The sequence below is a fragment of the Mytilus edulis genome, chromosome 3 (assembly GCF_963676685.1).
Source record: "Mytilus edulis chromosome 3, xbMytEdul2.2, whole genome shotgun sequence".
Lineage (NCBI taxonomy): Eukaryota > Metazoa > Mollusca > Bivalvia > Mytilida > Mytilidae > Mytilus > Mytilus edulis.
In genome coordinates, this window is record NC_092346.1 from 82,200,078 (window position 1) to 82,214,165 (window position 14,088).

A 14,088-nucleotide genomic window follows, 5' to 3' on the forward strand; every position below is an offset into this window, starting at 1 on the left:
TTAAAAATGTTTTATAATATGCATATATTCCTATTTCTATATAATATGCCTGATAATTTGTTTACAAGCCATTTGCAGCACCTGAGACCATCCCTAGTTTTTGGTGGGGTTCGTGTTGCTTATTCTTTGGTTTTCTATGTTGTGTCATGTGTACTATTGTTTGTCTGTTTGTCTTTTTCATTTTTAGCCATTACGTTGTCAGTTTATTTTCGATTTATGAGTTTGACTGTCCATCTGGTATCTTTTGTCCCTCTTTTTTTTTTGCTGAAGCAGTTTTTTCAGTATGTTATATTGTGACTCAGTTCATACGACGGATGCAGTTTACATGTTACAATTATCTGTTTTAGTATATCTTTTTTTATTTTAATCTCATCATGCTTTATTGAAAATTTGAACATTTGTTAGTTAGATACAGAAAGTAATGGTATCGTCAAACATTGGATTGCAGATTTAATAACACTGGTAACTAAGAAATTGTTAGTATTCTAAATTCTGAAATATACATTTTTATATTACCATATATCCATTGTTTCAATATTATTGTTCAATAAAGAGAAAACTACGTTTTAGAGGGAAAGAAAAAACAAAAAAGAAAATACTAAATAAGTAAAAGAAAAAAGAAAAAAAAGCAAATTATATATAAAAAAAATACCAAAACTGAATTTTGGATTTTTGGCAGTAGTATATTGGTCAAAACTAAAATGTGTCTGAAAATACATCATTTAGCACATTTGAGAAAGGATGGTTTTCTGTTGTAATTTTTTTACAAGAATAAACAGATAGTAATACACATACATGTGGTTGTTAGCACAAACATTTAAACAAACAAACATATTACACCATATTACAAATTACTATATAAAACATATATGGTGGTGAGGAGAAGACTAAACACTGTATCATTACGTAAGTTGTTTTATTATAAATTATTCCAGTAAAGGAAGCCAGGGGTCCCAACAGAGATTGGCAATGTGAAGAGGCCTAATTAACAAAAATAAATTCTTTTCTAGTATTCGATTTTCTTTAAGGCAATTGTTGAGACCTGTAAAATTTACTTGTTTTTCATATAATTTTTTTCTATAAATTAAAAAAAAATCTGTTTTTCCTCAGTTTTCAAAATAAATTATAAATAATTCAAAAATTGGTGACTTTGTTGAACGCATCTATCCCATCGAACTAGAGATAAAGGATTCTACAGATACAGTTAAGTCAGCCTCATATCTTGACTTACATTTAGAAATTGACAATGAGGGTCGATTGAAAACAAAACTTTACGACAAAAGAGATGATTTCAGCTGTCCAATTGTGAACTTTCCATTTCTAAGTAGCAACATTCCAGCAGCACCTGCATACGGGGTATATATCTCCCAATTGATACGATATTCCCGTGCTTGCATTTACTATCATGCTTTTCTTGATAGAGGGTTGCTGCTCACAAGGAAGCTATGAAACGAAGAGTTCCAAATGGTGAAGTTGAAATCATCCCTTTGTAAATTTTACGGACGCCATCACGAGTTGATTGACCGTTATGGAATAACCGTTTCACAAATGATATCGGATATGTTCCTTACGTCGTAACTACAATCCCCTTCCCTTTCATGAATGTGACCTACCGAATTACACTATTTACCGGATTTGTTATCACATAAGCAACACGACGGGTGCCATATGTGGAGCAGCATCTGCTTACCCTTCCGGAGCACCTGAGATCACCCCTAGTTTTTGGTGGGGTTCGTGTTGTTTATTCTTTAGTTTTCTATGTTGTGTCAATTGTGTGTCTGGTTTTTTTTTTCATTTTTAGCCATGGCGTTGTCAGTTTATTTTAGATTTATGAGTTTGACTGTCCCTTTGGTATCTTTCGTCCCTCTTTTATATCCATGTGTAACCGGAATTATTAATTGTGTTTGGGTATAAATGCAGTCACCGAGTCTTATCCCACTATGTACACAGCTATCATGGTTAATTTAGCTTAATCTTACTATGTACAAAGCCATCACAGCTTATATAATTATTAGTCATAAGATGTATTAAAAAATGAATCAACTAAAGTTTGGATTAGATTTCCCATTCAAATCGTATTTGCTTGCTCGCTTTCTCGATGAATCACTACAACTGTATACAACAATACACAATTGTAGAAATATAACTCCACACAAGGTTCCAACTACAATCCAGAAATTCTGCTTAGTGTAAAAATCTGCAAAAAAATATACATGTATAATAGTAATGTCATGATAAAAAAAAAATACAGCACGAATTCTTTTCGGTTTTGTGTAAATAGGATGGAAATGTAACCAAAATATTTTAGTTTGTCTTGTCACACGGATACTAGTTAATAATTTTCAAGATGTTGCTGGAGTTTTTAATTTTGAATTTAAGCATTTAACTTCCGTTGTATTTTCCTCTCGATTTTCCTGGCTTTGATTCACATATAATGCTGGGAGGACTGGTCGAAGACATGTTTAAAATTTGCAAGAACTAAGCTTCATTACCAAAGGAAGCGATTATTATATCTTAAATAAACTCATCATAGATACCAGGACTACATTTTGTATATACGCCAGACGCGCGTTTCGTCTACAAAAGAATCATTATCGCTCGAATCCAAAAAGTTAAAAAGGCCAAATAAAGTACAAAGTTGAAGAGCATTAAGGATCAAAGTAAATGTTCCTAAATAAAATTCGAATTCATAATTTTTTCAGCTTGCATTTTATTTGTTTGACCATTTCAGCTTCTACTATTTTATGAAATCATTCACTAATTCTTTTTTCAAAATTATGTGCTATTTTGTGCTTTCAATCTACACAGATACTATTTCTGAATACTCTATCGTACTATTTTGTTAATTCTAACAAATGTTGCTGGCTGTTGTCTTAGTTACGTTTACGTCTCGGAGACAACACGTATAGTCGGAATCTTTTTTTTTGTATTGTGTTTATACATATTAGGCTCTTACTTGATAAAAAAAAATGTAGCATATGGGATATTGAAAAATAACAATTAAATATCAGTATAGGAAAATACATTTCCGTTTGATTAAAATGACTGAAAAAATTACCCTACAAATTCCTTAAAACCCCTTTTTCTGCCTAATCCGAATAATGTCAGTCGTTATATTCCACCGATCTCCGACTAATCTCCGATTACTACATCAACTCTCGATAGGATCAAGACTGCTAGAGAGATCAGAATTATACGAGTTACCTTCTGCCAATCAAAACAAAGAAAACAACAACAAAGATAATCTTCAATTGATTTAAGTTTCCAACAAAATAATAAATATTTCAACCAAAAGATCATACTGACCATTGCACACTTGATTTATGAACAGTTTTAATTATAAAAAGAAGATTTAAGGGCATACGATACAGTTACAGGGGAGGTAATGACGTTGCTAACGTAAAATGTTATTTTCGCGACGTCAAACTATGACATATCGGGAAAAAATGCATTTTCGACTGATTTTTATCGTTCAAACTGATTTAATTTGAAAACGAGTGCATGGACCCCTATTTTATAAAACGACATTTTGTTTCATTTTGCAGGGAGATTATGTGGACCAAATTTTATAAAACTGTAAATAGTGCAATTATTTTTAATTTTGATAAATATATAGCAAAAAAATACGTTTTTTTTCTCAATTCATGACCATATGATAAAGGTGACTTATTTTTGAATAAAAAATGCATAAATTTTTAGGATACTTATAAAACACAGTAATTACAAATTATTTAACAAAAAACAATTTGTGTTTATCGTTTAAAACAAAAAAGTTATGAATTTCTTTCGAAAGGGAAAATACGGCCAGAAATCCGAATTTTTAGCAAATATACAAATTTTCGACCTCATTTAACTCAAAAAGTAGCACATGAAGGTATATTTTTTATTACATATTTGATTTAATCAGGCAAAAATTAGCCTATGTAGAAATTTTCATCAAACTGTAAATACGGAATCAAAACTTAGGTAAACGTCTGTAAGAAAACAATCGAACGGTAAAAAAACATACAACTATAGAGGTCAAAATACGTTCAACAGGGAAAGGACTTTACAATATGTCAAGGTCTGCATCGCTCTAAGTTTAGACAAGCTGTATAGAAATTTCACAGAGACTATCCAAAGTGTCCTAAAAGGATAAACCTAATAAAATGAACTAAAGAAAATCTCTAACTGAAGACAGCCACATGAGCTCTCGATCTGTGGACAAAAATGTTTAAACAAATCTGTTTCATTCAAAGCACGTGACTACATTATAGAATTAAAATAGATAACTGTCGCTTTACATCATTCGATGTTAGATTGAGTGAGAGATTTGTTTTTCAACATGCACTGTCAGCATTCTGTGATGATATGTTTTTTTGCTAAACTTCTGTGTTTTGTTGTCTAATAAGCGGGTACATGTATTGAGATCTCACAAACATGTTTAACTCCGCCGCATTTCTGCGCCTGTCCCAAGTCAGGATGAATGATTACAAGGCTAGATTAATCGCGTCACATGTTCTTTTAAGGTATTTTGGAAAAATCAAAATTTGACAAAGTGCTATACATGGTCGTGATAAAATTGCTTAACCTGCTCTGTTTAAACTCTTTCGGTTTTATACTTAAAACACGTTTGTTATGAGTTTAAAACTTTCATTGGCATTATAGTAATGTCCATATCAGAATAGATTTATCTATTTCAAGTGTACTTTTGATAACAGATTGCTATTGAATCATTGAATTATACACCGGTCCATGAATATGAACTTACCAGCATTAGTGGTTCCAGTTTCTTGATTGATAGGAAATTTTGATGTCATTGATGAAGGGGTTGTAGATGGTTGTGGTTCGTTGTCAGGATAACTATGACAATTAGGAAATCCCGTGGGTGGTGATGGGTGATGAGGAAACGATTCATTAATAAGCATGGCCATTCCATCATTCGCATGAAGTTCAATGTGACAATGTAAGAACCAAACGCCAGGATTATCTGCTTTAATACGGGTTATAACATAACCTCCACTTGGAACAATAATTGTATCCTTCCTTACTGGTTTTAGTAATTCCAATCCTGGCACATTTCCGTTAGCCCATGCTGGATTACTCCATGTAGCATTGTTGCACCAACTATTGGCACGATCAGTTCCTCCTCTACAATCGATGTCAGAATTTCCTTCTAGTTTTAATCCTGTTCTGTTATTATGGTTGGCATATCCCATTTTAAGGACATAGAACGTATGCCCGTGCATATGAACTGGATGCGCCCATCCTGTTCCTTGTCCCATATTTAGAAAAATCATTTGGACTGTATCACCATGGTTAATAGATAAAGAATGCGTACAAAAACAATGTTTCTGTTCGCCACAATCTGCTTCCTCACAAGGAAAGTTGGCATAATCAGGATCAGCCAAAACATTTTTTGTTGGAAATACGAACCTTCGTCCATTGATAGTACTTGGAAAAGACTTAATTCCGGGAAAAGCAAAGTTTAAGAAATATTCCTTGAATTTTCCTTGATGAACAGGTGGAGCAGGGTCAGTATCAGATTTTAGTTTCAAACCATCAATAGGTAAACAATCGGTAAAATATTCTTCTGGGTAATATGGAAAGAAACAATTTATAACAACACATCGGTCGTCAGCTGTACACTGCCGAGGAACAGACGTTGGTTGTACATTTTGATTGGCGCCATGATAATGAAGTATAGCTTCCGCTGTCGTGTTGCGGTTTATTTCGAGAGTTTTGGCTCTAATGTAATAATTATCCACGGTTTGGTTTGCGGTAATGACGAAATCGTATCGTTCTCCGGCATTTATTATAAATGCATCTGCTATCTGTGGTTCAATATCAAACCCGTCGGTGGCTATTATTGTTAACGGGTGGTTATCTACAGAAATAGACCAAGGAAATAACTGTCCTGCTGCTATCACCCGGAACCGGTACTGTTGGCCTTGTTCTACAGTGAACACCTCAAGTGGAGCCTCATTATGACTATTTTCATCAGTATAATATCTTCCGCGTCCATTAATAAGACCACTTTGCGCTTTTATATTACTAAAAAATTGCCCGTCAAGTGACTGAGAGCTTTGGAATTTTTTTCTGTTTTCATAAAATCCAAATACCATTTTTGCATCTTCCAAATCTGCGTCAAAGTCATGATTCCATTCCTGTATAGTCATTATATGTTCCTTCATTTCCAAACTTGTTCTCTCACGGACAATCAATGCGCCAATCAATCCCTTTGCTCTTTGAGCCCCAACATGAGAATGATACCAGTAAGTTCCTTTAAGTGATGCAACAAATCTGTAGACAAACGTTTGGCCAGGCGATATTGGGCACTGTGTTAAAAAGGGTACTCCGTCCATATACGGACTTCCCTTTTGAGTGATTCCATGCCAATGAATTGTAACCTCTTCCGATTTAAGGTGATTTGTTACGTGAACAATGATTGTCTGGTTTTCGTATACAATAATAGGCGGACCCGGTAATGTACCATTCGCCACAACAACCAAACGAGAATCCTCCCATCCATCTGCTGTTATAACATCATTTATAGGTATAGAGTTTGATTCATTTATATTAGTCACGTCATATTTATACAGCCTCCCTTCTGCTGAGTATACAGCGACTTTTTTATGCATCATTGTCAAACGATGAGATATCAATAAAGATGTTTCACATGTTTCAGCTGACTTTTCACATTCATAGCTGATAGCACCATGAATTAAAAAGACTGCACAAATGGAGACAGACCTCAACATTGCAGAATATCTGAAAAATACAAAGATAAGGTTAACACATATCACATCCATACAATGTGAGCTAGTTGTAAAAACAGTGCACTCAGAGAAGGCAACTGCACACCAAATTACTGAGCATCTGAGATCAACTCAAAATGTTTCATGTGGGCTTATTTTTCTACTAATTGGGATTGATTTCTGTTTTTCAACTTTTTATGTATTTAGCCATTTCGTTTTTGTTTCAGCATGGCTTTATATTTCCTCGTACAATCTATTGATATTCTGATTGTCATTTTGGTTCTGCACGTTGGAAATAAATAAATAGTCCTCCCCTAATCGTTCGAACTAGATAAAAGTCCTCCTCTAATAATTTGAATGTCGAAAAATATTGATAAAATTTACATTAATCAACAAATGAGCTAAGCGTATGAGTAAAACATCAGTGTTGTTTTAGACACAATTTTGCAAAAAAACTATAATTTGATAACTTCTTTTTGATACATATTAACAACGGTCTTGCCAACACTAGCTGCTGTATCACATCAGGCCGGGCAGGAAAACAAAGATGTATTCCAGTATTTCGTTGTAACCCATGTAGTAGTTAAACTCTACATATTTGAATAAATGTTTATCCCCGACACATTTTATATTTGCTTGTCTCCAGTCAGGAGCCTGTTTTAATGGTTGGCGTTTGTTACTGTATTGTATATTTGTTTTTCGTTTGTTACTGTATATCATATTTGTTTTTCGTTTGTTGCTGTATATAATACTTATTTTTCGTTTGTTTTTTTTGTACAAAAATCAGGCCATTATTTTCTTCTCGTTTGAATTGTTATTGTTTGAATTACATTTTGAGATCTTAAGGGCTTGCTATGCGATATGGATTTTGATCATTGTTGAAGGCCTTACGGTGATCTTTAGCTGCTAACATCTAAGTCAATTTGGTGCCTGGTGCATAGTTGTCTCATTGTCAAACATACCACATCTTCTTATTTTATCTTTTAAATGTCTTAAGAGTCACTATCGACTTGTTCCCTCACATTAATAGGCGACTGTTACTTTTGTTTAAATGTTTATATTTGATTATGTTTCATTACATTTTTGTCATTTCAGAACATGTCTTTTTGTCATTTTATATCATGTTTTTTTGTCATTTTAGTTCATGTTTTTTTGTCATTTTAGATCATGTTGTTGTCATTTTAGATCATGTATTTTTTGTCATTTTAGATCATGTTTTTTTGACATTTTAGGTCATGTTTTTTTTTGTCATTTTAGGTCATGTTTTTTTTTTGGACATTTTAGATCATGTTTTTTTTTGTCATTTTAGATCATGTTTTTTTTTTTTGTCATTTAAGGTCAAGTTTTTTTTGTAATTTTAGATCATGTTTATTTTGGTATTTCTAGATCAAGTTTTTTTTTTGTCATTTTAGATCATGTTTTTTTTTGTCATTTTAGATCATGTTTCATTTTAGGTCATTTTTTTTGGTCATTTTAGATCATGTTTTATGTCATTTTAGGTCATGTTTTCTGTATTTTTTGGTCATTTTAGACCATGTTTTTTTGTCATTTTTGATTGAGTTTTTTTTGTTATTTCAGGTCATGTTTTTTTTGTCATTTTAGACCATGTTTTTTTGTCATTTTAGATCTTGTTTTGTTTCTTCATTACAGGTCATGTTTTGTTTGTAATTTTAGATCATTTTTTTTGTCATGTTAGATCATGTATGTTTTGTCATTTTAGATCATGTTTTATTTTTGTCATTTTAGATCATGTTTTTTTTTGTCATTTAAGATCATGATTTTTGTAATTTTAGAACATGTTTTTTTGTCAATTTAGGTCATGTTTGTTTTTGTCATTTTAGATCATTTTTATTTTTGGTCATTTTAGGTCATGTTTTTTTTTGTCATTTTAGATCATGTTTTTTTGTCATTTTAGATCATGTTTTTTTGTCATTTTAGATCATGGTTTTTTTTGAAATTTTAGGTCATGGTTTTTTTTTGTCATTTTAGATGATGGTTTTTTTGTCATTTTATGTCATGTTTTTTTGTCATTTTAGATCATGTATTGTTTGTCATTTTAGATCATGTTTTTTTGTCATTTTATGTCATGTTTGTTTTTGTCATTTTAGATCATGTTTTTTGTCATTTTAGATCATGTTTTTTGTCATTTTAGATCATGTTTTTTGTCATTTTAGATCATGTTTTTTTGGAGAGAAAAGCATTATTGACTATCTCGTGAAGGTCAGTTTTTGTCGGTGAAGGAAACTGGATTGCACAGACCTTCGACATGAAAACTGGCAATTCTTGTCAATTAAGATTCGACCAAACACACCTGTCATGTGCGGGGTTCATATCCGCAGTATTGACAGCCTAGTGATACAGTAGATACACTTTCTAGACCACTCGGAATACGAGGCCCCAATGAAACTTGATTGATTTTTATTGACGGCTAGTGCATATTCATGTTGAGAACAAATTTGAATGAAAACAAAAAAGCATTGTTGCAAAGCTTCTTAAAGGTGAAGAGAAAGTGCATTTGTACTTATCAAACTGTCTTCAAATCGAACGTCTTACTGTCAGATTTCCTAGATGACAAAATGCCTACATCCCAGTCACATAATGGTTCAAAAGACCGGTGGTATTATATTTGCGTGTATTGTTTGTTTAACTGAAATACAGATAAACAGATACTTTTCCTGTTGGTAGTGACTATACTAGTAGACCCGAGTGCGGCAGTCATTTTGCAATTGGTCTAATGGTTGATATGATATTTCTGCTTTTGCAAGTGATTAAGGACATATTATTGATGCAAGATAAACATAAAGGTTTCTATTCTGTTGTGTTGGTTTAATGGGTACATTTTCGTCATATTGAAAAGATTAGACGTTTATTAATTTGGTCATAGATTTGTCTATCTTTTTTTTTTCATTTTCTTTCTCGTTGGTATCTTTTAAAAATTACGTAATTATCACGAAACTACAAATTCAAACTGAAAAATTAAACAGCAATGCATGGTAATAAAAGTTCGCTATAAACAAATTGAATTGTCTGGCATAATCCTCGACTGAATCAGTTATTATGTTAATGTTTCCAATATGTCACCCGCAATGACATTTCAAGGTTATGGAGGGAATGCGTCATTGTGATGAAAACGCCGTTAACTATGAGAGTTACGACTTTTATATATATGATAATACATTCCTTATCTAAAGATGATAACCCAATTAAGAAACTGTCTAATTTTTTATGAGGCACTTAACAAATACATGCATGCATTACACAGTCAACAGAAAAATATAACATATATAAAGTCATTTATACATTCAAATGTCATTAAAATATCTGCAGCGTATCAAACTAATCATAGAAACCAGAATTGAAATTTTGTACGTCAGCCGCGTGTTTCGTCGACAAAAGACTCATCAGTCACGCATTTATACGGAGCCTCTTAAATGCCAAAGATGAAATTAAAAATATTTGTGCGCGCGACTTAAAATCTTGTGCGCACAACTTTTTGAAACTTGAGCGCACAACTTTTAGGAACTTGTGCGCACAACTTTTTGAAACTTGTGCGCATAACTTTTGTAAACTTGTGCGCACAACTTTTTGAAACTTGTGCGCACAACTTTTTTAAACTTGTGCGCACAACTTTAAATCTTGTCACGGCGCACAACTTTTAATCTTATGCGCACAGCTTTTTATCTTGTGCGCACAATTTTTAATCTTGTGCGCACAACTTTTAATCTTATGCGCACAACTTTTAATCTTGTGCGCACAACTTTTGTAAACTTGAACGTACGACTTTTTAAACTGTCCACAAAACTGTCAGTCATTTATATCTATAAACTTGCTTGCATTTACAAGTTAATCAAAAAAGGATGGGCCTGATTTTTACGTATATTATTTTGGGAATAAATCATAAGGATATACATATACTGCATTTTCTGGCATTGTAGCTTATTCTAATATTTAAGCTGTTAGCCGAAGCACCATATGAGCTATTGTCATCAATAAGCGCCAGTCGTTAGAGCCGTGGTGTAGTGGTTATCGCATCGGAATACTAACACAAAGGTTCCTGGTTCGATCCCCGTTCCGGGGACAGAATTTTGGGCTCTCCCTAGACACCATTTGCGAGTATGGTCTTGAGAAACGATGATAGTCCATCGGAAGGGTACGATAAATGTCTGAACCGTGTTAAGAGAGAACAATATTTCTTGCACGTAAAAGATACCCATGTAGATTTCGAAAAAATGCAGATCTCATAAACATGTTTAACCCCGCCGCAATTTCGCGCCTGTCCCAAGTCAGGAGCCTCTGGCCTTTGTTAGTCTTGTATGATTTTTAATTTTAGTTTCTTGTGTATAATTCGGAGTTTAGTATGACGTCCATTATCACTGTACTAGTATACATATTTTTAGGGGCCAACTGAAGGACACCTACGGGTACGGGAATTCTCGCTACATTGAAGACCCATTGGTGGCCTTCGGCTGTTGTCTGCTCTATGGTCGGGTTATTGTCGCTTTGACACATTCCCTATTTCCTTTCTCAATTTATTAGGTTTAAGGCAGCAAACGCACCCACAAAATGTAAAGGAATTAATATAAGTTGTAATAACTTGTTTCCCAATCCACTATAAATAAATATGTTCAAACTAGGCGCCAGTCGTCCGCCCGTCCCCAATTCACATTTTAATTGTTTTCCTCTGAAACCACTGGGCCAATTCGGACCAAACTTGGTCGGGATGATACTTGTTATATAGCAGGGGGTTCGTGGTTTTTTTTTTTGTCAAGTGGTGGTCAATAGGTCTGTGGAGTATAAGATCTTGATATTAACTGAAAGTTTAAAAAAAAACCGTAAGAACCAGCAGTAGTAAGGCAGTCATATTGTCCGATTCATCAGAAAGCATGATGTTTCAAGTTTGTATTAATGAAGGTCCGGGTTCCAAGGGGTCCGAGCAACTGGGGTCCATAGTTTAACATTAGCTTTAATTTGAAATTTGTTTTAAAGTATTGTTCCTATGAACCAACAGTAGCAATGCAGTCATATTTTGCATGACACAACAAAAGGATAGAAGATTCAATTTTGAACAAATGCAAAATATTTCCACACGAACCAGCAATGATGAGGCAGTCATGTTTTGTATGAAGCATGAATAGGACATACATATTCAAATTTATATAAATTGATGCCTAGTAATCTTTGGGACCAGCATATATGAGTGAAAAGCTTAGAATATTCCTTAATGTACAAAAGCTTTAAAAAATATTCTTTAGAACCACCATTGATAATGCAGTCAAATCTTGAATGACTAAAATTAAGAATGGAAAGGGGAATATCACCAAAGAGACAACAACCCGACCAAAGAACAAACAACAGCCGAAGGCCACTGATGGGTCTCAAATGCAGCGAGAAAATCCCGCACCCGGAGGTGGTCCTCAGCAGGCCCCTAAATAAAATTGTGTTCTTGTTCAGTGAAAATGGACGCCACACTAAACTCCAAAACATATAAATGAACTAAAATTAAAAAAAACATACAAGACTAACAAAGGCTAGAGGCTACTGACTTGGGACAAACGCAAACATGCGGCGAGGTTAATCATGTTTTGTGATATCTCAATCCTCCCCCTATACCTCTAGCCAATGTAGAATCTTGAACGAAGTATACAAGTAGTATATGAATATATGTTATGAATAAATTATATCTTTTCTGAGCTGCAAGCAGTGTCCGAAGATTAAAATAAGCTCTTATTGGAAAAAAGCTATTAAAATCCTCTATTTCTCTAGAATCAGCAATGACATGGCAGTTATATTTTGCGTTAAGCTTCACTGACAGTGTCATTTCTTTTACTTTTTCCTTTGATGTTGTAAAATATTAATTGAAACTGATTTAATCATTTTTTTTATAATGATCAACAGCCTTCAACCTCGACCTGAAATATTAATGCCATCAATTACTTATCAATTATGGACTTCTGACGAGGTCAATTCGTTGTTATATGGACCTGTTCGAAGCTATATCGACAAAGAACGTAGCCCGAAGTTTATATTTTGGTTTAGCAGGTCCATATAACAACGTTTTTGTCGAGATAATCTTTTTTTAGTCCTTAATTTTAATATTACATGTTATATCTGTAAGAACATGGAAATAATGGCGGCTTTTTGTTCAAGGTTATTGGTTTTTTTTTATATTGTTTAACATCTCACAGCGGTATACTATTGTTGCCTTTATTTGTTCACCCCTTATTTTATTGATTTTGTATTTACATTATATCATAGATCAAATTTATTAGTTCAGTGTATGTTCACTAGTGTTAATATATCTTTTGAATGAGTTCAGCCATTTCAATTGATATTTTATAGTGTGTCTTTCTATGTTGTGATGTAACACTATTGTTTCAGATAAGGGTGAAGGTTGGTACCTATTAAAACGTGTAAACCCGCAGCATTTTTTTTTTTTTTGACCTGTCCTAATTCAGGAATCTGATTTCAGTAGTTGTCGCTTGTTGATGTGGTTCATAAGTGTTTCTCGTTTCTCGTTTTTATATAGATTAGACCGTTGGTTTTCCCGTTTGAATGGTTTTACAAAATTTACTCTAGTCATTTTTTGGGGCCCTTTAAAGCTTGCTGTTCGGTGTGAGCCAAGGCTCCGTGTTGAAGACCGTACTTTGATGGGTTTACTTTTACAAATTGTGACTTGAATGGAGAGTTGTCTCATTGGCACTAATACCACATCTTGTTATATCTATTGTTAAGAACTGAAATTTAGAAATCAATGCGTGCATTTATTTTTGCGATTCCTTGATAACTATCCAACATTTGCGGTTAATATTTTAGTTGTGATTTCAGTAAATGTTATATGAAATAGTTACTGATAAAATCAAAATACGAGTTTTTATCAATGTGACGAACATCTTGTTGCATTATTCGCATTAATAAAATCGTTGCAATAATTTCTAAATTTGCAGTACTTTATCAGTATTTGCGTCCTGAACTTCGAGCATTCATCGTTAATATTTGGTTTGCTTGTCCTTTGGTACTGTCAATTGATGTTAGAGTACTATTGGAGGAATTGAATACCAGTACATTTCGGTTAATTTCTTCTGTTTATGTGTGTGTGTGCGTGCGTTTTTTTGTTTTGTTTTTACATGAAACCCTTGAACAAACTATTTTCACTCTTCCGCAAATAATTTGCGTCTGTACCAAGTCAGAAATTTGTGGTCATTGACATGTGATTGTCTCTTTACATGTTGTTGTTACTCGACATTTCTGAGATAAATTGTTGTGTATGCCAATTTATCCACTTGTATATTTTGCTGGAGATATTTAAAGGCTCGTCATATGGTAAATGGCTTCCAACTTTATTGGAGATCAA

The 14,088-nt window shown here is 33.4% G+C and overlaps 1 protein-coding gene across 1 annotated transcript in view; it reads right to left on the minus strand.

Annotated features, from left to right (window-relative positions):
• Window positions 1–353: 353 nt before the first annotated feature.
• The window catches only part of LOC139517607 (uncharacterized), a 31,551-nt gene continuing 17,816 nt past the window's right edge, over window positions 354–14,088 (minus strand). Inside the window, exons 2-3 of the mRNA XM_071308842.1 lie at window positions 4,751–6,750; window positions 354–2,197 (exon numbers count right to left, since the gene is read on the minus strand). Coding sequence (XP_071164943.1) covers window positions 2,040–2,197; window positions 4,751–6,740 — 2,148 coding nt within the window. The 5' untranslated portion in view covers window positions 6,741–6,750 and the 3' untranslated portion in view covers window positions 354–2,039. The remainder of the gene's footprint in view (window positions 2,198–4,750; window positions 6,751–14,088) is intronic.